Source organism: Nestor notabilis, unplaced genomic scaffold (genome assembly GCF_000696875.1).
Source record: "Nestor notabilis isolate BGI_N333 unplaced genomic scaffold, ASM69687v1 scaffold2123, whole genome shotgun sequence".
Classification (NCBI taxonomy): Eukaryota; Metazoa; Chordata; class Aves; order Psittaciformes; family Psittacidae; genus Nestor; species Nestor notabilis.
In genome coordinates, this window is record NW_009920381.1 from 83,283 (window position 1) to 108,776 (window position 25,494).

At 38.1% G+C, this 25,494-nt stretch overlaps 1 protein-coding gene across 1 annotated transcript in view; it reads right to left on the reverse strand.

Annotated features, from left to right (window-relative positions):
• TRPM3 (transient receptor potential cation channel, subfamily M, member 3) overlaps window positions 1-25,494 on the reverse strand; it is a gene marked incomplete at its 5' end in the record, with an annotated part of 92,552 nt that overhangs the window by 61,530 nt on the left and 5,528 nt on the right. The window contains 2 exons of the mRNA XM_010010638.1: window positions 4,777-4,849; window positions 21,199-21,322. Coding sequence (XP_010008940.1) covers window positions 4,777-4,849; window positions 21,199-21,322 — 197 coding nt within the window. The remainder of the gene's footprint in view (window positions 1-4,776; window positions 4,850-21,198; window positions 21,323-25,494) is intronic.

A 25,494-nucleotide genomic window follows, 5' to 3' on the forward strand; every position in this document is an offset into this window, starting at 1 on the left:
AAGAAGAATCCAAATAGTGACGCCTTAGAGTAATCATCTCACTTAGGAGTGCCCCTGCAATGTACTCAAATCAAAGCCAATGGATATTTGGGAAATCAAAAAATAAGGTAGAGTTAACCTATTGCTCTCATCACCTCAATACCAGGATCACACTGGATGCACATCTTAGGCCCTTAACACTGTCAGTGGTGAGAAATTAACACTTCTGTACATTTCTGTTTCATTTTGTCTCATGGAAAGATTCTCTGCCTAGTTGTGTTATATTACTTTTCATTACTGTAATACACTTAATGCTTTAAACAGTGTTTTAGGCAATCTGACTATTGTCTCTGTAATATTTACTCAGTGTCCTGATGTCTGACTGGGCCTGAGGTATGTTCTTCAAAAGAATGTTTTATGACAATATGACTAATGTCTGCAGTGGGACTCTTCCTTCCCTTCCTCTGCTTCTAGAATAACAGTTGAACCTGGAATGCAATGCACCGATTGGCAATATTTTATTTCAGTACAGATACTTTGGATGTAGATACACAATGCAAGGATGGTGTGAAGTTAAATGAACAAGGTGATCTGAGACAGTCATTAGTTCCTGCAGGTGCTAACTTTATGCTCTTAGGCAGCCATCCAGGAATGCTTGGTTATCTTACATAGATTCTTCCAGTGAAAAGTCACATGGCCTATCAAAAAATGCAATAATCCTTGATAATAAAGCCTGGGATCATAAACTTGACTCCGTACCCTAGCTGAGTCAGGGTACACGTCAGACTATTAGTGTTGTGACCTTGCAGGATCCCAGATTGCTGAAGAGATAAGACTACAGGCTTTTGTATACTGGCTAAAGTTTACTCTGATCAATGTAAACCTCTAGAGGATTCTCTTGGGATAGTCTGTGACAACTAGTGCTCACAATCTTCAAAGGTGAAATGATCTATCTAGACACAAAAAGGTTGCTGGAGATTCATTTCCACAGTGCTTCTAAGCATGCCAGTGTCCTCTCTGAATAACTATTAAAAAAAATAATCAGATTATGGAAAATAGCAATCCAAATTAACTTTCTGTTCTGTATCTCAGCAGGTCTTGTATTTCAGCAACTCTGTGGTGAAAAGGCTGTGTTTCCACTGCATTTGCTACAGGCGTCTTCCTGGCATTTAGCAAATCAATAGACAATAACAAAGCAGATAGCAACAACAGCTATAAGGGCAGTAACCAGATATTTGGCCTAACTCTGAAATCCTTCTGTGTCAGTGATTTCATGGTTGGCAGACCATCACAGTATCTTCCAGGACCATCTGATACTGCATGATGACTGTTCAGTGGGCATGAATCATGACTTATTCACAGACTGGAAAGTATGCAGACACATCAGATCTGCATTAGTTTGACATGGTTCATCTCAGAGGGTTGCATAGTATTAATATTACCATATACCACATGGCACCTAATTCCAGGTGCTGACAATTGCACTGGGAAAGCTTTTAGAGCACCAGCTGAAATGTCTGGTGCTGCTAGTATGCTCCAGACATTGTAAGAGCTTCGTGAACTAGGGTTTTTGATGCCACTCCAAAACAATTATATTTTAGAACATCTCCATATGCTGTCTTTAACTTCCCTGTCATATGCCTTCTGCTCAGTTAGCAGCTGCAAAAGGACAAAATGAATTACTGTTTGAGTTCCAACTGTTCAAGTTAAGAGAGCACAAACAGTTAAACTGTATCAATAAATTTACTTTCTATAAATTCATGCAATTGGAAACTTACTTCCCACATTTACACGTCTCTTGATGTTTTTTTTAAAAGGAATTCACAAGCCATATGCTGTTGTGACATCCATTCAATATAAATTGATAACCAGTTTGGATGCCATTCCCTAGTTTATTGGAGATCACTTCTAAGAAAGATAGATCTGCTGACAAGATTAAACAAATGACTCACGAAAACAAACAGGGAAATAACGTCTCATATTCAGTGTAGGGTTTGGGGTCTGTGAGAGTTCCTGCACTGGCAGTGTGCCTGATGGCTGGCTTAAAGAGATACTAGCTCATCACAAATTTTACACAGCAAACAGGAAATGATACTTCCTGTTTCCCAATCCTTGTCCTCCTCCTACTCCCTGAACAAATCACTCACACCAGGGTGGGACTAGTAATTAGCTGGTATGTGCCTTGAATACTGGCTAGCAAGAACTGCAAAATCCTCATCAATGAGACTAAGAAAAAAAGATCAATAACCACTCACACAGTTCCACACTTTTTTCTGCTCCCTTTTCACACAATTCTGAAAAGGTGAAAGAGATTAATTTCTGAATCTAAATTTATGAATTTCCAGGTAATTCAGACCCAGTCTTCAAATCTAGTTACTAGTAAATCAACGGACAAGTGGTTCAGCATTGCCACTTTAGATTTCTTGATTTGATGAAAACCCAGCTATCAATCAGCCTAGTGATGAGTATTTACGGAAAGGCAGCATTTCTTTCAGGGTGGGTCAGAAACTTTGTACCAAGACATGGTATGAATAATAACAAACAACTTGCCTGACTTTGCACACATTGATTAAAAACTTATATAGACTTTCGTTCCCTGTGATCACAAAGCTCAGATTAACAAGAGGCATCAGATAAATTTAATCTTCACTGAGTACCTTCATAATCAGAAAGCGCTGAGGAACAGGGAAGATGAGGTGTAAGTTTTAGTTCCTCTGGCCCTTGAACAAGACACAAGCACTGGTGCCCATCAGCAGACTAACAAGATTTATTGGCAAGCATGAAAGGAGATGTGAAAATTACTTACACAGATCCAGGCACCTCCTAAACTAAGAGAACTTTATCATGATGTCTTGCACTACTATTATGAAGAGGGAAGGTAATTTTGTTTTACTAAGAAGATGACAGGACCAGTTACACTTGCAGTTACACTTGAAAAATGTGTATTTCAGATCGAAGGGGATTACTCATATATCCAGACTGCAACCATAGTACAGTTACTCAAATAAATACTGCAAAAGGACTTTCAAATAGAAAATAATCCTTCTTAGGCCTATGCTCTATTTTCTTCAGCTTCTAAGAGGCAGCTTTCAAGGTGGTAAAAGACTTCAAGGATCTATACTGGTATTCAAACTTTGGAAATATACCTAGACAAAGTGGAATCACAACTTTAAGACAATCTGTATCTTACTAATATAAATGAATAGCAATAGTTTCAGTGATTGTCTTAAGAACAAATATGAAGAGAATAGACTTTACAGTGAGGATAATAAAGGATCCAGTTATACTTAAGATAAATGAAATGAAAGCTTCAATTAAAATATTTCCTAAGGATAGAAAAGAGGAATTTGGTGATGGATGCAATTCTTGTTCCTTGCTTGGAATATATTTCTTTTTCCTTACTTCATGTTGATTTATATTGTTTCTGTGTGACAACGGCTAAAACTTGTTACCTCAGGATAGTAACAAAATGTTACCTGCAGCTTAAACAACTTGTATCTTGATTGAAATGAGCAGAAGTAGTAGACAAAGCAATACCACAGAAGGCTAAGGAGACAAAAACTAGTGGAGCAGAATAATTCCAGTTAATTTCCTTAGCTGGTAGCTAGCAGATTGCAGTCATACTTTTGAGGTGGCCAATGCTTGTTTACTCCTCCTATTCAGACTATTGTCTTAAATGTATGAAGTAACATGTTTGAAATGTGATTTGTAATTATGTAAAAGGTAAAATACTATTTTGCTTGGTCAGCTGAAAGTTACTGATGCCTTCTGTCTTTTCATACACCTTTTGTAAGTTGCACAGGAAGAAACAGAATAAAACTGAGCCCTGGAACAGTAATTCCCATTACCTTTTGAATACCTAGTAAATCTACTAAATTTTTTGTTTTGATTCAAATTCAGGTCTGCCATATGTCATCATGGACTCTCTTATTCAGGTGTGGGCAGTACGGCCTGTACTACATAGCATAAACCAGTCCAGACAGCAACAAGATAAACATGGTTGATACATGCAATTTGTGAAAATCCATTTGGGGAAATACATAAAAGGAGGGCTAGAACCTTCTAGCCGTTGCCTAGGTGAGCAACTGTCCATCAGGTAAGTACATATGCTTCCGAGCCTTTCAAATCTCACCTGTTTCTGTATTCGCAAGCAGATATTAAGTTACCTGACAGTATATTTTGAAGGAAGCCAAGCTAAATGGTGTGCCTGCAAGACCAGGGTTTATACTGACCTGTAGCAACAGCAGATTTATTGTCAGACAATCTCTTGAATTGCAATGTAATGGCTAGAAAGATTTAGAGACTTTAAGATTAAAACTCTACTACTCCAGCAGCTAAATTCTTAGCTCTACCAGCAGAGGGTGGAAGGAATCCCACGCAGTTCCTAGGCTTTCCCAGGATGACTACAGGGAATCATTTTACTTTGACAATAGTGCCAGTTTTACCTAGAGGGAGGTAACCTCCTTCTGGATGTTCTACAAGCTGCTAAGGTAGTCAAAGTGTGATGTTCTTTGTCTGTCTTCTTATGAGTACTGATCTTTTCAAGTAATCAGTGGGGTTCAACACTGACGTTTCTTGTGATGCATTAGTGACTGTGGGTGGAGTATAAAAATTCAGGAAGAAAAAACAGTAGCTATTTAAACATTAAAAAAAGAGCAAAAGCAGAGCAAAAAGTATACTTCAATTTCACAGTATAAATTTGTAGGTACTGAAAAAAAGTGCAGGTTTCAGCACAGCAGAGATACAGTTAGTCCATTTGGATTCATACAGACCCACTGTGGAGTGAAACTCCATTACCTTTTAGTAATGCTGTCAGGATAGCTAAGTCAATATCCTGGTGTCCTTCTGATCCCATGCGAAATACTGTGATCTGAAATGTTAAGAGACAATGCCATTACTGAAAAAAACAGGTACTTTAGAAAAAAAGAAATTAAATCAGGGCAGCAGCACTTGGATCTCAAAATGTCCTGATGGCTACAAGATGATCTTTCTTTATACATTTTATGAGAATCTTATTATATAGGATTAATACACAGTATTTTTTATGAAATAAAATTTGTAGAAATTTTATTACTGAACATATGGAAGAAAAGTCTTCAGTGATACAGGGTGAAATTAGAGATGAAGAAATGTTCTTGTGTTAGATTAACATTAGGTTTAGTATTCACAATGCATTACTAGGAGGAATTAGGTATATTATAGGTGGTGGACCTAATTTATGGCATGTGGCATTGAATAAATATTTTTGACTGAAATTAGCAACTTATTCCAACTCATGATTTTATATAGCAGCAAGTCAGATAAATAACCTAAGAATTAAACTTCTAATACATCCAGAAACATGTGTAGTCAGTGACCTAACCACTATAAGATATAAGCATGGAAGCAGTGAGATGAGATACACAATTCATAAATAAGAAGAACGAACACAGGAAGGCTGTTATTTCAAGCCAGTTTCACTCTTGGCTAAGACTGCACTGAGATGTTCAGAAGTATAAATCCCCATGCTCCTTTGGTTGCCATGGCAGTAGCTGCTCTTGGGCCTCTGCTTCTTGTAAAGCTTTTCATCAGTGCCTGTCCTTTACTAATGAAACATTTTGATCTGAGTACCTATTATATTTTTTTCTTTTTCGTTTTGCCAGTATGGGCTGCTTTTTTTTTTTTTTTTTACTTAAGTGATATCATTAATTAGGAACTGCGCAAACACATTTTAAACTCATATTCAGCAGCATTTGTTGTTCTCACATTCCTAGATTCCTGCTCATACAGCACCACTGAATTGTAGCAGCATCTGACATCTGGAAACATCAGGGCACAAATAACAGTGTACTGTAATGGGGAAATGAAGTATATGAAGTGGTCAAGGCTAAGACAATACTTTGGCGACAAGCTTCAGTTTGCTAGCTGAAATAGGTCTGCAGAGTGTATCCCAAGAAATTCAGTGTAGCCCTCCTGTAGCCCCTATTCTACTTGACTCTAAAGCTCTAAGGGGTTCAGAGGCTGGTAAAAGATTCTGGCATCAGTGACAGTAGTACAGAATGTTAGACAGTGAAAAGGCAAACTGGATGAAGTAATAAGAAACTGGCTTAGCTCAATTAGTCAATTGATTTAGATGATGACTAAAACAATTAATGGGAGAAAACATTTAAGTTAGATGTCCTCCCCAGTTGAATTAGACTGTTTTCCAATTAAACCCTTCAAAGTGTTCCTGAGACAAAGTATAAATACTGAAAATTATACTTTAATACTGTATTTTCTCTCTCCCCCTTGACTTTACAGATGTTTCTGGCAAACCACCTGATTTCTATCCCCATACCACAACTTGAATAGAATAGAATAGTTTCAGGTGGAAGAGACCTACAATGATCATCTAGTCCACCTGTCTGAGTACTTCAGGACTGACCAAAAGCTAAAGCATGTTATTAAGAGTGTTGTCCAAATGCCTCTTAAACACTGACAGGCTTGGGGCATCAACTGCCTCTCCAGGAAGCTTGTTCCCGTGTTTGACGACCTTCTTCCTCAGAATCAGAAATGACTCCTCATGTTTTTCCTAATGTTTTTCTTATCTCCTCAACAACTGGCAAGGAAGCTTTCCCTGCAGTACAGGCTGTCTGCTCATCTGACCTGTAGAGCACAAGTCATGTGGGTAGAAATACACATTTCTATATATGTCCCACATATAAATAACGTAATAAAAATGTGAGCTGATGAGATCGGCCTCTCCACTGTACACGTTCATGATATGCTTCCCATGGCACAGATGACAAACTGTGTCACAGAGGTTAGCAGCCAGGCAGGCAGGTAAAAAGGCAGAGAGAAAAGAAAAAACTTCCTACCCAACCCAGTAGGAAAAGAGGAACATTTCCCTTTTCCTGGGCAGCTCTGGGAGGTGCTGGCAAGAAGTGGGTGAATACAATGTTGCCACAAAACAATCTGTTCGTAACATCCTCACAATGATTTGCAATTTCCTACATGATTTTTGCAGCAATAGTAGCACTGAAGGGAAGTGTGACAGCCTGGCAAGTGGATCAGCTAATGCTGGGAATGTCTAGTCTGCGTCACTGCGCTTGGTGGCTCCACCACACAGCAAAACCTTCTCCTGTAAGGCCAAACATGAAGCAGCCTGCACATCAGAGACTAAAAATACTGAACAACAGGAGTTCAGTGGAAGAACGAAGTACATCTCAAAATAAACACGTGCCTCAGTGAACATCAGCTTAATTAAAAGGCCTAATATAAACTGCAAGCACAGAACAGCTTATCACCACAGGAAAACTAAGGGAAGCACTTTGCATGTATCGGACCACACATAATCCTAAATTTCCAACTTCTCTTTCATCCCTCCTCCCTTCATGCCTCAGAAAAACCCACTTCAGCAGCACAAATTGCTGCTCTGTTAAAAATAAACCACAACTATGTAATTTAGTTATATTATAATAAAAAGGATGTTTTTCCACAGTAACTGTTACTTTATTATTAAGAGGTCTAGTGAATTCAAGTAATAAAATAAAGAAGATAAATAACTGGGAAATGAAGATGGAAGTGGAAAGAATACTCAGACTCATACCAGAACTATTACCATTTGGGGGATCATGCCCAAGACTGAAGTAGAATTCTAGAACTGATGCAAAATATCATGCGATTCCATTTCAAAGTGCTGAGAGTTCAGCAGCTCAAAGACTTAGCTGTTATTGTGGACTTTTGCCTCTCTTGAATGCACGGAATCTTTTAAGATGGTAAACAGGTATGTTCAATCTCTCCTTACCGTTTAGGTTAACTGTAACTACTATCCATAGCTGCTTTGTTTTTGTGATGGGTGCACTTGTTCTGTGTGAACGAACTGAACTTTGGTCCAGGCAGATGCTCAGCAAGTAGGCTTAATCAAAGTTAATGATGTTGTGTGAGGGTATCAGCTAGAACTCAGCATGAACCCCCCCAAAAAAAAGTTTGGTTGGAGACTGGACTGATAAGCAGCCAAAACTGCATGAACACAGCAGAAAATCTGAGTACAAATGAGCACGTCACACTATAAACATCTGCAGCCAGCAGGGCTGATTGAGCTCTCCCTCCATGGCAGTGGATGTGGGTGGTGATCTCCCCTTCACTAGGGACACCTCCTGAGGTTACCCCTCACCAAGAGGGTCTGAGAGATCCCTCACCTGATCACCGGACGTGGATGGGTTAGTAGATGACATTTTTTTCTTGCATGTAACATTTAAGATATGTACACTAAGCTCACGTGATAATCTTAAGATCCTATACTAACTTTAAGCGTAGTAGAGTATCAAACGCCAAGTTTAGATTTTATATACTTGAATTTACTGATCATAACTCAATAAACTGACTACTAGATCAGCTCTGTCTGAGCGATCTCTGATTATTGTCCTGTGACACTCTCCTGTCACAGGTCCTGAGGATGATTTTGGACAGCTTGCAGCACCTTAGTGTTCTTATTCATATAGGGTTTTCTGAGAAACCTCTCACAGGTAGTTATCCTTAGAACATCCTTTGCCTCCCAGCCTGGTGAAACAGCTTTTTATCAATCTGGACCTTACAGTCAGGTCTTTGCCCTGCCATGGTTTAATGTGGTTTTGGGAAGATTAATTGTTTCTTCTTTACACTGGTGCCCTAAAGCTTGACTCATGGTTTTGTTCATTCACAAAGTGGAGGATTTAAAATAGGACTGCACTGTAATTAGGCAAGGAGCCAACTTTGTCACACTGTCAATATAATCTTTATCCAGGTTGATAAAATCTTAAGTTCTGCAGCATTCTTCAGGGGTATCTTGTCCACCTTGTATCTCTGCCAGATGTGTTGGTTGCTTTCACTACTAGATGTCAGAGGTATTTGAGTATACAGACATTTGCTTTTAAACAGCTAAGTGAAAATATTTCAGCACTCATGGCTCTGCAGAATGAATTTTGGAGATGAGGCTTGAAGCTGCAGCATGCTGGTTACTGAAGCATTTGCCTCATCATCACTTTTTACCTGGCAAAGCCAGATCATTATCAAACCATGCAGTTGCAGCTTATAGTTCTCCTTCACTAACTATTCATGATCCAGGAACAAGGCACCAGGAATTAAGGAATCACTACTATGTTTTGAGTTCCAGACTAACAGCCTGTGAGGAATCCCAAGCATCTCCAGCAGACCTGCATTTCTTATCCAATGTAGCTTTTTGTTAGGCTGCTTTCATGCCTGAATGATTCATTAATCAACTAGGCTCTCTACAACTGATTCTCTACAACTGAATGATTCATTAATCATTCAGGGCTGCATGTTCCCCCTGCCTTTTTTCACAACTTCTATTGGAAATGCATCCCCAAATGCTGCCCCTTTGTTTTTTTTCTGTCACATTTAAATGTGGATAGAAGGAGAAAATAAACAAGCTTTGTAAAACACTGAGAGAGGCAGAAAACCATCCAATTTGTACCTGGATGAGATCCTACAGCCTTGTGTGAAAGGCTCTCTTGACCTTTCCAAATTGAAAGCATGAATTTTGTTTCTGCATTTTATGAGTACAGTTATGAGGAGACAGCAGTTGTTCCTAAAACATGGATTTACTTCTCTACTTACTTGTAGTTTTTCTAGCATCCTTTAATATTTGTAGTCAGAGGCATGAGGAAACAGGGACACATCCTGAAGTATTTATGCAGACTTTACACTTAGAAATGTTCAATATTCTTATGTCTCAAAAATCCTGTCTGTCTGTCTTGCTGGAGACCTGTACTTCTGGTGATTTCTTTTCTCCCAGTTAACAGGTAAGAATGTTTGCAATATACTAATTTAGTTTCAGGAGTCTTAAATATATTCGACATCTTGCTCGTTGCCATTTACAAGTATGCTGATGGGTAAATCACTGCAGAGAATGAGAAACAACACATCGGTGCTGTTGAAATAGGACACTGGCTAGAGCCCTGTTGGAATGGGCTACAGATGCTACTGCACTAATGTATGTTAGTTACTGCACTAACTGCTGTGCTAAAGGTAAATATGTGGGTCAGTAAACTCTATTGCCAGCTACTTCTTGCTGGATGAACATCTGCCACTGAGATGGAAAAATAACAATAAACTAAAGACTCAGAAACCCAATTAATAACTAAATAAAAAAGAAGGTCTTCTTTAAATGAAAAGAAAGGACAGTGCCTAAGAGCCATTCACCTTTCGAAAGACCTACTATAGTGCTGCTTAAGCCTGTTGTTGAGTCCTAGGCTCTCTACAACTTCAGTGAAAAAATAAAAGGTAAACCAATCAAGTAAGATGTATATATGAAATCCAGGACATTTAGTTATCAAAAAAACTCCACCCAAAACCAAAACAAACAACAAGTTGGGTTTAAAAAGTAATACATACTTAAGACTTGATTACCCTGCCAAAAGAAAACAAGGAAAGTGTTTCAGTATTAGTCAGGCTAACACTAGCCATTCTTTTGCATTGCTGGGAAAAAGGGATTATTAGTTTAAACTGAAAAATTTTCTTTATGCTGACCTGATTCACACTCTATCTTAAAATGTTTTTGTTTTTTTTTTGATTTTTCTGAGCATAATGGAATTGTATTAGAGAAAAAAGCTGCCATTTACTCTACCCAGCTATTTCTTTTAAGTAAAAGATGAATTTACATTCAAAGAAGAAAAAACAAAAAAATAATGTACTCTTTTCTCTCCGGGACTTGGACCACATTATTACTTCCATGTAGCTGGTAGTTTCAACAGTTGATGATTATTTTAAAAAAATTTCTTTTCTGTTCCTCTGTCACCACCTTGAGTATTTCGGGATTAGTAGGTTGTGGTTTTTTGTTTGTTTGTTTATTTCCTCCTTTCTTTCCTTGGTGTTCACACTATTTATTGGTTTGAAATGACTTTTTCAGGTAATTGCCTGAGGCGTCTCAGGGAACAACAATGACTTCCAACAGCAAGCTTCTTTTTATATATTTTTCCTTCTTTTCTTTTACAAATATATTAGAAACTGGTGTTAACATCCCTTACAATTACGAAACTGTACTGCACTGCACTGAAGAGTTAAATCTTCAGATGAAAATACACCTGAAAAAGACAAGCAAAAATGCCTCTGAGTCACCAATAAAGGTTGTGCCAACAACCTGCAAAAGTAGTGTTAATAGGCATCCAGAGTCTTGCTAAATTTAACTCTGATGTCTGTATTTCTTTTGATATGCCCACAGTGATCTACTTGCAAAGTACAGTAGGTAGCAGCTACTTCCAATTCTTGGGGCAGCCATGTAAGGACCACCAGCTCTGTTGCTCTGGGCTCCTCGCAGGAGGAGATAGTTGGGACCCACGGTTCAAACCCCTGTGTCACCAGACTCCTCTTATCTGCCTCCACAAAACCTGCCTGACTAAAATGCCTGAGTTTGCCCTTAAATGTAGGAAAAGACACCCCTCAAAACCCATGGAAAGGTCTTCTCTCTACCTCACTGCAGATTTTACTGAAGACTGTAATTTGAACAGGATTAACTTCCAGGAAAAATTCCTAGCTGTGTCCTAATTCTTCCTAGGAAATCACTGAGCCAAAACAGACCTTCTCTGCAAGCACATAGACTGCAGCACACTGTGATACTTGCCAGCAGTAATTACAGTCCAGCAGGGTAGAAACCTAATTTTCAGACAGGCAAGTAGAAAGCAAGTGAAAAAAGCAAAGAGATGGAGGGGAGAAAAGGGAAAGAAAGGATAGAAAGCAAGGTGGGGGGTGAGCATGAAGAAGATTATCTGACCTTAAACTCTACCAAAAGCACTCATTTTAAAAAAGCTCCACTTTGTTTAGCACCAACTTAATCCAGGTTTGACAGATTAACTTTTCTTTCTCTTTCCTCCATGTAGTTTCTGGCTCAGCAGGCTCAGTTTAACCTAATATGATACATTCTGTTGTTTTCCTGCCTTCATGCTGATACTGCATTGCCCTTCTATAGGTGAAGTCAAGTAATAGCGTCTTACCTGAGAGCAGTGAATACCAGAGAATACCAGACAGACTTTCAGAAATTATTCACACACTGAGAGACACAGATACTACACTGCCACTCAGGACTTCCTAAATTCTACACGCATGTAAATGCAGGGATAACTTAGAAATACAAATCACGGCTGTTTCATATGCATGTGTACATATGGTGTCCTTAATGGAAGCTGCCAAATCAAAGGACTAGGTAAGAGGAAAGTTGAACAGATGCTGATGAGTGAAGATGTAGTCAAGCAGAAAGCTATATTCAGGCCTTGCTGGATATGTAAATGACAAACCTTCATCAGTATGAGCTGCTATACTGTAAACAGGTTTGTGCGCTACATGGATGAAGTTGATTTTACCCCTAGATTGAGAAAAGAGAGCAATAGGTAGGGTCAACAGCCACAGACACTGTGCGCTAACTGCAAATGTGCCAGGTCATAGGATGCTAATTAATGTAAAAACCTGTTTTGAAATAGTTTAAAACACTGTTTGGTGACATTAATCACAGGACATAAAAATTCTTCCCAAGTACTAACATAGTCAGTTCCTCTTGTTATGTCTTCTCTAACCTAAAAAAATGAGTCCTTCCCTCTCATCACACTACTTTTTTTCTAGGACTTCAAAAACATCGCAGAGATGGAGAAGCTTCTGTTCAAGGCCAGTATAAGGGTCCAGGATTGAATTTGAATAGCTATCAAGCACCAGGCTGTACTTGGTATCTCTAAAATATTCTATTACATGTCAACATTTAGTTTTTCACAGTAGAGTTAACCTCAAACACTTTGGAGTATGAAGAGTGAGCTGAAACATATTAAGATTTTAGCTTGTATTTTGTAGAAAGAAGAACCACCACCAAATCAGCAGAGAGTGTGCACATGAACAGAAAGGCATTTTACCCTCTGTCATGAAGGAGACAAGAAATGAAGAAGAAAAATCATTCTCTACACCTCAGACTGACAGTACCTGCTGACTAGACAATGGATGGTTGAAGACAGAGTTAAAAAACAGGGTAGCAGTGAAGACAGCAGAGAAAGCAGCCAAGTGTGCTCTCTTTACATACTGTATTACATACATACATAGGAATATGTATGCATATAAATACATATACTGTAATACATACATACATATGAATACATACTGTATTCATAGTGTCTTAAGAATGCTGCAAATTATTCATGCTTTTAGAGATGGAGCTGTTTCTGACCATCATTTCACTATGACACCAGGAGAAAATGTACGGCAACTTAAAATTAATTCAAAGTGATTTTTTCCCCCCCCTGCTATCTCCAGATTTTTTTTTTAATATATTTAAATCTGACCTCTGACAAACACACAAATTGTTTGTATGTATCTCGGTTATGTTAGTCAGGCAAAGGACCTCCCTTTTCTACAAAAAAGCAGATGCAATTGTGAATACAACCTGAAACTCTATGGTTTGAGAGCATGGGTTGGTTCTGCCAAACAGGCAATTTTTTCCGGAGTACATGTTGACCATTGCTACTAATCTAGGCCTACCTGAATATTTCACAGGAAAATTATCCTGAAAAGAAAAATGAGAGTTTGATAAAACAGAACATTAAAGGAGGTGGGTGAGTTATGCAAAACCTCAAAATGGTTCACGTAAGAAGGGAAAGCATTTCCTTTATTCTTGCAATGAACAGTCTCGTTTAACTCAGGGGAAAAGCTGCTTGATGTAGAAGCATAACAAAGATCAAAGTGAGCAGGTGAGTGAATGGATAATATTGCAGAAGAAAGGGGATGGCCAAATAAAATGAAATTAGGGAATAAAAAGATTAGAGAGAATTATGTTTAGGGAAAACCTAAATTAAGTAGTCTGCTATTCTAAGGTGTAAGAAAGAGACTTCCTTATGAGGAAATAAGAGTGAACAGATATGAGGGGAGGAGTTTGAATGTTGGTTGCAAAGTTTTTAAATTTTACATCTCCTTCCATGTTGTGGTAGCGCTGCAACAATTAAAACTGTAGTTTGATCCAATAATTTGCCATAAACTCATTGTCTGCTAAAAAGCACAGAACAAAAAAAAAAAAAAAAAAAAGGAGAAAAATCAGTGCATATAAGAAAGGCAGCAATTCTGCTGTGGAGGAGTCATCTGGGTGCACAGAAAATCATCTGACAATGTTTTGCTTCCCTTGTCATTGGTAGCTCTTGTTCCAGACTAAGACAGCAATATCAACCCTGTAAACTGAAGAGAAAAGGCTATGAACATCAACAGACTGTGATGATGAACACAGATGTGTTTCCAGGTAGACTTGCAGTGTTGGAACTGGTTTAGAACAGTGACCAAGAGAGAAATGAGTTTGAGTGATGAGATAGGCCTTTTCATTCAAATACTGGTGTATTCTGAGCTCTTCCATCACCCTGATTCAGGAAAGAAATATGGAGTAAATGTGATGTAGTTCACTTTCTCCATCTCTTCTATTACAGACAAGGTTCCTGGAAATATTAGCAAGACACTACCTTTATAGGTACCCTTCTGAAAACATAACATGACTTAAATAGGTAGAAAGGGACATGAGTATCACTGCGCATAAAATAATGAAACTTTATCACCTGGAAGGTTCTGACAGCTGGACTCCAGCTAATAGGAGGTAAGACTGATTGAAACCTAGTACACAGCAGTTTATCAATCCCACTGGTCCCAAAGCAGCTATTACCCACAAATACTGTTCCACTGATGATATAAGAATCATGCATGTGTTCCAGCACACACAGAGAAGCCTGAATAAAATGCTTTTAAGTAGACAAAGCTGCCATGTAACCTCATTAAAAGGGTTTTTCCCCTAGAAAAGGTATTTCCCCTAGAAAACTCGCTTCTTCTGACAGGTAAGCAGGCACCCATGCCACACACTTGAAGGGTTAGAGTCAGTTTCCATCTATGAGTGTGCTTGACCTTCTGGGTAAGACCTGTTTGCATACCATTTGAGCTCTGTTTTGCAGTGGAGTCTCAGTTAGCTCAGGTCTTTATGTGGGTGAGTGTCCCCACACATGTCCTACTAGCTCATTCTGGGAAACTAAGAACTAGCAGCAAATTGCAGTCTCACACAGTTTTACTCTTGAAGGTACAGGCTCCTTCTGGCACCTAACCTTGGGTCTGCAACATCTCTGCTTGTCTGTTAAACTAGTGGTCTTGGGTACGTAAATTTCTCTAAAAACCAGCCAAGCAAAATAATGTAATTTTGGGCTTTTAGTGAAATAATTTAAATGTAACCCATCTCTTACAGAAACTAAGCAATGTAAAACTGAATTGTTTTTCAAGAGAAAGTTTAATAAAAAAGCCAAGAGTCACGTAAAAAGCTCATCACTGAGATGAATAGAATTAATATTCTGTTACTTCAGGAAAGCAAGAATTCAGTTTGGTCATTCCCACTGCTGCATATATGGAAAAATTATGTCTTGCAAGTCATTGTCCTAAACAGTGATGCATGCAGGACTTACAAGCTTATGTATGTCTTCTAATCTGAACTGAAAATGCTGACCTTAGGAGGAAGTATGGTGAGTTGGTTGGGTGGCACTGGTATTAGATCTGGGGACTCTTGCTCCATCTTAAACTTCAATTTCTAGTTTTGCTTTGCAACATTATTTCAAATAGTCTGACAGTACACAGATGCTCAGGTTGCTTTGCTATACGTGATGCAGGCATATGCCTATTCTGTACTTAGGTTGACAACGATGTCATGGTAACACACAGAAAAGACCAGCAAAAATAGCCACAAACTTAGTTTTCTAGCTGGTTTGCTGGTGAGGCTAAGTAGGTAATACATGAAAAAGATAGCTCACTTAATGTAAGATATTCCTATCGGTCAGTAAATTTGCAGTTAACTACTGTATCTACACAGAATCTGCATCTCATACAGTGAAATCCTCCTCTTCTATGACTAAGATATTTTAGCAGTAACGAATGGGTTTCCATGCTCCATCTGATGCCACAGAAATAGTAATTACATTCTCTAAGAAATACTAAAGAAATTACAGCTCCCAGGCAAAACAGAGCCAAGGTTCTGAACAGTATTGTGGAGTTACTGTGCAGTTATAACTGCACTGAACCTTTCAACTCCCCGATTGCAAAAATTGGTCTGTATTTTCTAATGTGGAAGTTGCTGTTTTGCCTTCACTTTCATTACTGGTACAATTGACAGCTGTAGAACGACTCTACATGCATTTCCCAGAACTACTTGTTAATAGTGTATCTGAGGTAATGGGTATTTTCACAAGCCTATATTTTTAGAGTGAACAGAAACATTCTAAATTTAATTTCTGTAGCTGCAATTTTAATCATAGAATATGTATGAAGAGATTTGTAGTAAATTGTGCTAGTATCTATCTATGACTGTCTGATAATCGTGCAGGCAGCATGCACGAAATTAAACAGAAAATGTCTGCTTACAGAGAGTAAGCAACAAAAGGAATACTGGTCTTCGTGGGCTTGTGCTGAAGATGGCACTGCAGAGGTTCAGGATGGACCAAATAACTGCTTGTGCTTTCTGTTAGCAGAAGCTCTACCTCATCTGGCAGCACCTGAAAAGCAGCTGGTAGGATCAAAAGCTTTTCAAGGCTTTAGTGTAATAAAACAGATTTTTTTTTTTTTAAAATTTAAAAAAAATCTTTCTTGCTTGCTTTGCTTGAGAAACTTGTTCTCTGAATTACTGAAATAAAAAACCTGGTCCTAAGGTTAGATTTCATTCTTTGTGGAGTTAGTTGCAAAGACCAACTAACTTCAACTGACTTCTCAGCAGCTGAAAAAACAAAATATCGTTTTATCCTTTCACCAAAAAGAAATCAAATGAGGTTTGCAGAGTTAAAACTACCCTGTACTCCTCATCTTAACAATTACTTACAGAAGCAGTGCCTACATCTTGACTAATCCTACTAATTTGCACTGACTGGATAGGAGATTTAACCTTCATCAAAATTAGGAGAGTTGCTACAGTCACTGCTGAAGGATCCTGGCACTTCTATCAGTACACTTTATGCTGGAAATCTCACAGAGTGTTTCCATGACAGAGACAGGAGTTCCTTCAGCAACCAGCAGGCCAGTCGTTACATGATGCTTTCCTGCTCCAGATCTCTACTGCCAAATTATATGCTATTCACAGCATCTATACTGAAGGAACTACAGCTGGCTTTTACTGTTTAAGAAATCACCATGCCCCCTTCTGCCTCCTCTATAGAAAAGATTCCATCATCATTAAATATCACAGCTGAAATAGTTTTTGTTTTCATTTTAGAAGCCAGTTTTCTTTAAAAACATAGATCAGAATGATCTTTTTAAACTTTGGGAAGGGCCAAAGAAATGAAGTGACAATTTGCTGGTAAATTCTTAAAAGTCCATCTGATTTAGCTAATATTTAATTTGGAGCATATCTATGTGTATGCTAATAAACAGTTGCAGATGGTGTTTAATTAGCATACAAATTCACTGAGCCTGCACATCCAGCTGCACGGTACAATGTTTTTTGCAGCCAGTATATGATCAAGTCAAGCTCTTTTCAGTAAAAGTCTTCCAGAAACATGGCAGGTTTACACCAGACTTTTCAGTCAGACAAAACTGAAAACACTGAAGATGAATAGCTCTTATTCATAGTCAAAAGAGAAAAGAAACTGCTAAATTACCCAATAGCTTCCCAGTATTTTGGGTAAGTAACCAATAAGCTGAGTCAAAAACCTGTATTAGCATGATTATGCACTGTGCATTTCTGACAGTTTGGATCCATTGCTGTTTGAGAGAAAACAAGAGTAAATAGCAAGCACCTTCATGATGCAGGTTGTCCTGATCTGAGCTAAATGCACCCAGCTACTTCAGCATGACACCTGCTTTGTTTAATATGACAGCACCAGAGCTGCAAGTTAGTGACAGGACAATGGCAAATGGCTTTAAGATGAAAGAGGGGAGATTTAGACTGGATATTAGGAAGTACATTCCCTCCCACACACACCCCCCTTCCCTGTGTGGCAGGCAAGGTTATCATCAAATGGCCTCTTCCAGCTTGTCGTGAGCTACATGGATGGGAACATGCAGAAAAAATATTCATGGTGGAAAATATGTGGACTGGACTTTACAAAGCTGCCCCCTGCCCACTCAGCTTTGGTGAGCCTTCATGCTCCTATTTTAGGAACTTTGTGCTCTTCCCTTAGGCACTTTTTAAAAAAATTCTTTGTAAATGTGATAGTAGAGAATCTCCATAAATTATATACAAAATACTCTCCTATTCTTGTAATCTATGGTTATACACACAGTCCTGTATATTCTACTTCATCTTAAACACATTTTTATAACACAGACTTCATTAAGCACCTCAGTCAAAATACATTTCTGAATGTAAACTCTGATGCTTGCAGTAACAACATGGCTAAGTTTAAGATTTAATCAAACTACTCATTAAATGAGGAAGTGGAATCTCCTCTGTCTTGCAAACCTAACAGATCTCTTCTTTGTCATGGCCTCACCTTATCATGCAGCTTGTGTACTCAGACTTTATTCGACAAATAAACTTTATCAAATAAATGGAACATTGCACATCATAATAATGATGCTCCCTGGGCATACAATTCAAAACCCATTCTTTAAGAGTGAAGTCCAAAATGTCAGAACTTGAAAAATCTGATGTTCTGTGAAGTGGGTAATTTTTCTTATGATTATGCTTTTTCCCTGGTTACCACACTTATGTCAAACGTATAAAAGAGATGCCAGTCTTTTTTCGAATTCTAAGTAGGTAGAGTAGGAAAAGTTTTTCTTGAAAGATAGTCTTTTCTTATCTTTCCAGAGGTTAACTTGCACTTTATTTTCTCTTTCCACATCTGTGATTCATCTGTATTTCTTACCTTACTGTAAGACCATATTCCTGCCTGTACCCCATTTGCAGTTAACTTTTAGTATCACCGTAATATGATAAGCCTCTCCCGCACTGTTTACGAATTCAGCATCCACAAAGTCAGACAGTCAGGCACACTGACCATGACCAGCCATGATCAATTTGGCTGCTGCTGAGCTCTCTTCAACAATCTTTTGAATCTTCCTTCTATTTGTTTTTTCAGGTAGAGGTGAGATCAGACTAATGGTGAAGTCAGTTGATCAAGCAGTGTATGTCATATCATAAATATAGCCAAATCAGAAGGTCAAGCCTGAGGAGGGACCAGGGCTGGGACAAGTGCGGAAATATGAAACACTTGGCTTTGTAGAACCTGTGAAGTCAGCACTCACTCCTGGGAATTCTTTCTTTTACATTCATATATAAGGTCATGAGCCTTAAAAGAAACCATTAGCCTAGCAACCACACCTCAGACATAAAAATCTTTCTTGCATGTTAAAATTAACACCCTGAATACAACTAAGGCACCAGAGAGAAACACTTGTTTTACTGTATTGTCTTTACATATGGTTGGGTTAGTGGTACAAATTCAGAATCAGAATACTTAATTTTGGGCCAACCATCTCCTGGCTAATAGCTCTTTACAAGACTTGGAGATAAAGAATATCAGTGGTGAAAGAGGTTACACTTCTGCAAAGAAACTTGTAACAAATGCACAACTTTGCTCAGAATAGAAGTCCTGATGTGAATACTGCAGATAAAATCCTCACAGTTAACTTTGCAGTAGCAGAACTTGTTCAAAGCCTGACAACCAGTTCTGGGATTAGGCAGTGTCTGCCTTTACTTTCTATTCCTTGTTCCTTCCTACCTTCTACCTTTGTGCCTTTTCTCCTTCTTGACTTCCTTGGTCCCTGCCTTTTGCTCTCCCTCTCTCCCTTCCTCACTTCGTCATTCCTTTCTTCCATCTTCTATCACTAAATATTTTTTTATGTTTCTATGCAGAACACTGGTTCACAAGTAAGTCCTACATGTACATATTACTGTTATTATTATTGTTATTGTTATTATTTACAGTAACAGACATGGGCATAAAAGATTGAAGGGACTAGTCTATACCTTATGGGCTGCACTGACTGCTTGTGAATAGATAAAGGGTGTTTAAAGGCTGCTATACAGTTCGAATTCTGATTGTGGGAGGAAGAAGGCAGCAGGGACAGCTGTCCAGTATCATGAACCATCTACACTGCAATGGCACAGTGAAACTGTATGCTGCTGCCATGTCTTCCATCAGAAGTTGTCTTGAGGATCCTCTCCTTTCTGCCACTGTCCCAAGAACATGCCAGGTCATTGTGATACATGTAAATTACAGTAATTTAATGACTAATGAGTAAGGCTGACCAGTTTTTGATGGAAGCATGAACTGTTGGTTACTGAACAGAACACTATGCTTTTGGCAAGTTAAACCCTATAAAGAAGTGTCTTATATTTTGCAAAGTTCTGAGCAGAAGGGCAGCCTTTTTTTTTTTTTTTTTTAATGCTTCGTAACTCTTTTTCCCCATTCTCCTCCAGTGGTATTAGTTACTCTATGCCATATTTTCAACTTAAGTTAAAAGGCACTGCAGAAGATGAAGTCACAAAACCTCAGTTTCAGAAGATGAAACTTCTGAGCTAGTATTTCCCCTTGAGTGTTACCCTACACTAAGTGTTGCAGACTCTCATCAGCTTGGAATTCCAGGAAGCTATGATATGAACTGAGAACAAAGCTTAGTAGAAAGATTAACTTACAGAATTGAAGCACATCTATTCAATCAGTTTGAAACCCCGGGAACTAAATCCCAGGTTTTTTATAATGTGATTTTGCTCCAAAAATACTTCTGCAAAAGCAGCCTTACGGAGCTCCCTGAAATTGTTGAAAGATCTTGTGTTTCTCAAGACAGTATAAGCATGCTTTAAAGGGATAGCCTTGCTGTTGCAGAATAGAAGTCTTGGAGGCAAGCTGTTTTCTTCTTGTGTTACACATCTCAATAATAAATTAATAGCCCTAGTAATACTGTGAATTCTACAGCACCATTAAAATAGGATACCAGTAAAAGATAAACAATTATGCTTCCTTATGAGGTTTTCTGTAGTTGAATTAGGTAGAATTTTAAACATGATAAGCCTGAGGATGACTGAACAGTAATAATACCCATACTCTACTAACTGGACTTTATCCTGTCAAAGAAATCTAGAGGAATTTACAAAGGAACAGATCTGTTTGATTTATCACTTTAAATGAAAAAATACAGATTAAAGCAAACAAAAGTCAGCACTGTATAATAATTTTTTTAGAGTCTCCGGATCACAGAGTTTGTGAAACCCCTCAACAGGCACCTGAAATATTGATAAGAACAATGCCCTGAGCTCTCTCTTTGCACTTAAGAAAAATGTGAACATACCAGCTCCTTCTTCTTCATGCACTCCATGAGGATAATGAAGAGGTGCTGTGCCTGGGTTCGGGTGTATGTGAAAGTCTTCTGTATGGTAACTAGCAACTGGTCCCTTAAAGACTCGTTGATAAGTCTGAAATTCAAAAGGAAAACATAAATTAGAAAAACAGACACGAGAGAACATTGCAATTTCAGCAAAGGATCAACCAAGTAAGAGTTAGACAACAACCACTGCAGTTTGTTTTGCACAGGTCTGAAGGACAAGAATTGCTGGAACCATCAGAGAAAATTTGGGAAACAGTGTTCTAGAAAAACACACTGATCATGTTAGGGTCCCTCATCTCCAAAGTTTTTACTTCAGTTGCTACCTATTGCATGACAGGTCATTCAAACTATTAGCTCTGTGGAGACTCCTAACAAAAACCAGAACCATACTGACAGTCTGGATTTGAGGGAGAAAAACACTTAGGTGAATGAAGAACTCTTTCTATCAGTAAGAATTCAACTCATGGTTGATTTTATGAAACTAAGAGCATTTGTGTTGTGTTTTTGATTTTAGCTTGAATATCCCAACAATCTCACCTTACTAAAGCTGCACAGGAGCAGGTAAGAAAACAAACTCTGTTCCTGAGTCCACTCAAAAAAACCATTTTGCTTTTTGTTCATACTGATCTTCCAGGAGTTTAAAGAGAAACCATTTTTATATTCCTCCTCAGTTCTAATGTCAGTACTTGCAAAGAATGGCCCAACAGTAGAAATAAATAGTAATATTACATGGAATATTAGCACTTGGACTTGATCTTCTGCTATCAAAAAAGCCTGTTCCTTAGGGCTGTTCTGGGTGAAAACACTGCTGTTCTTAATGTCTTAAAAATCAGTCTGCTCCAATTTAGAACATGTATTCTTTAATGTATGAAAGTTTCTACACTATAGCATTTTTCTCACATAAAAATTGTAACTGAGTGTTTCAAATTGAAACACTAAGTCAGAAAATTTTACAGACTAAGTCATTGTTGATCATCTCAGGAAATGAAAATCAGGGAATCTTCATGACTCATATTCCATGACAGAAGATAAACAAAGATTTAGCCCTGTAGCAACTGCAAAGAATTATTAGAATCAGCATAGTATCTAAAAGTCACTGTTAGCTTATGGCAGCTGCTCTTGGAAAGCAATGAGTAAACCCCTGTTTATTTCATACTGTTGGTAAAGGTTGCCTGTACTTCTGTGCAGCAAGGAAGCCCAAATGAGACTGCAGGATATTCATTACACAACTGAATTTCAAATATGATTTAACTATCTAGTCTTTATACCTACAGCAAACATGTCATTAGGAGAGACAAAAAATAGTAATGAGAAAGAGGTATACAGCTGCATAGGACAATATAGAAGGCCTAGCATAGGGAGTGCATATGTTCTCTGCTCTCTAAATTTGACTTTGACTGTAAATATCCCTGTTGAGTAGGGCTTTCACCTCACAAAGAAACTTGTAAGGCATATATCAATGTGTTTGGACTAAAATGAGTTTACATGGGATTTTAGACCATGCTGTGGATCACTGTTCTTTCTATGCCTGGCTTCTGTTGTCTTCTACTTTATTACAGACTCCTCTCGAATTGAGAGTCTACCTCTGCATTTCCTCTTTTCACTAAGGAGCACTACAGCCCCACAGGTGCTTTTTCCTGAGATACCTGAGGGGTAATAACACTGCATTTACTATGCAGTAAATTTACTGCACTATGTAAGTAAATTTACTCAATGTGTAAGCACTCCTTCCCCACACCATTACCTGCTTCCCTCATCAAAAGGCAACATACTATGAGTTAAAACCTCCAATCCTCTTGGTGGGCAACAATGAGAGCTGAAAGCAGAAGACATTCTGTGTGTGGGTTATAAGAAAAACAAGCTGACCTCCTGGACAGAAGTATGGACATTGCAAGTGCATGGGAACATGAAAAAACATGTGAGAACACAGGTAGAAATGTAGATTTGCTCCATGCTAAAAAGAAATCAACTGGGAAAGGCTGACACTATGAAAAACACTACCATTACTTTGATTTGCAGATTAGTAGGTCATATACAATATAAATTCTGAAGCCCCTTTTTTATGCTCCTTAAAGAAAATAAATTGTAACTTTGCTTTAATCAAGAAGACTGTTCTTAAACAAAAGGGTGCTATCACTGTAAATATAAGTGATTCAGAACTACGGAATTTTCCATTCTTCACACTAAGAAAGTAAAAAGAGGTTAATCGCTAAGAACATCAATGGGAGAATCTAAAATGAGATGTAAATAATGCTCTGATTTCCTTTGGAAATGACATGTGAAAATGAAGTAAATGAAGAAGTCTGAAAAGTATATGAAAGAATACATGGAATTGGAAGAATCTGAAATTAGAGAACTTCAGATAACACTTCCAAAGATCCTGACTTGAAAATAATCCTGTTTTCTCATCACAATTCAATTTCCTTAAAAAAAAGTGTAGAATCCAAGCCTGAAATTTCATTTCAGAAACTGGCTCTCTCTCAGCCTAATACACACAGAAAGCAAGAGAAATTTGCTTTCATAAGCACTGACTGAAAGCGGAATTAAGTCCTGAGGCTTCATAAGCAGCCATCACTTTCCTAAATTAAAGCTATCAGAAACTGTCATATCATAAAATTAAATAGCATGTAGAACAAGCTCCATGTGAAAGATTCGGAGATTTTTGAATAAAAAAGTATGAAGAAGTTTTTCCTTAACTACAGGGCAAACATCTGCTGAAGCACCACTGCTGAGAAACTTCCTGTTGCCACCATCTGATGTACACAGTTTTCTAGCTTTACTAAGTACTTTTTGTTTTAACATCTTATTGGTCTGCAGTTCTACAGCACACCTTTTTAATGTCTTTGTGAGATCAAAAACTTGAAGTGACTGTAATCAAAACCAGAAACAACAATAGCAAGTTCTCTGATAAAGTAGTTGTAGTTGAGTTAAACTTTGTGTAAACTGAAATCAGTCATATCAAGACAGTTTCACATTTACTCCTTAGGAATCTATAAATGTTAGAAGGTATCAGATCAAAGTTCTCAATTGGGTAACCCAGCTGGGACAAATACAAACCATGCCAGGCTGTTAGAGGCTAAATCTATGTTGCATACACCAAATCTAATGCATATTAAACAAGTAACTTCATAGAGCACTCTGAGCAAAATAACTGGGACTTGCAGGCAGGGAGATGAGATGATTTATCCACTGTGCAAAGACAATCACGTTTGTTACACATACAACTTTAGCACACATTTTTTAGTCACAGATTCCTAGTTTTAGATTTGGGGGTAAAGAGGTGGCTCCTTGAGTCTTGTGATGAGATGTCTAACCTAGAATGCAGGAGATTGTTGGCCACACACTTTACCAGACTGAAATTCTATGATTATAACTTCCTCCAAAGACGGCATACTCCCACCCTAACAAAACTGAATAGTGCTAGATGAAGGTAGTATTTTTATCATCTTTCTGCTAGGCTTCAGTTCTGAAAATATTTTGCAACATACCATCCAAGTCCTGTTTTGGGGCATGATTCCCTGAATTCCACTAAATTTTCCATGGAACCAATGCTTCAGGTAACTTGCTCCTCCCTAAATGAAATGTAGAGCTATATAGATCTTATACATTTACATTTAGTTTCAGAAAAATCATTACTTATAATTGTTATTACAGTGGGGTTTTTTTTGTTTGTTTGTGGGATTTTTTTGTTCTGTTTTCTTCTGTTCTCTTCCCCGCTCCCCCCAACCCCTCCCCCGAAGAAGATGCCAACATTAGTTTTGATGCATCAGATTATCAGAACTGATCTGTATGGCCTTACAGCAGGAAGAAAGGAAGAAACATGTCTTGGATCCATCAGGAGAGGTCACTTAAAAACACTGAACTGACAAAGTAAGTGAAGTGACATTTTATTTCTGGCCAAGATTTGCTAGAAGATTAAACAGCACAGCAAAACTCCCTTCGTTGCTATGGCCAATGCAGAAGAGACAGATGACAGCATTTTGGCATCCTCCCTCCTCAGAAAGAAATTTTTTTTAAGTAACAGAGATAATAGACACTCCCCTCAATAACATTACAGTCATTCAAACTCATGGCATAAGATGTTGTAGTGAACATCGGAAAGGATTTGAAAGATCTGGCTCATAGCCAGCTCCCTAAATTATTTCGACTTTTTTCTCCAGAGATTTTTAGTACTGGAGTTGTACAGTGTACTAGAGATTTGTAAAGACTGTGCTGTAACTCAGTTTCAAAATGCAAGTTCATTATAGATTTTTATAAACT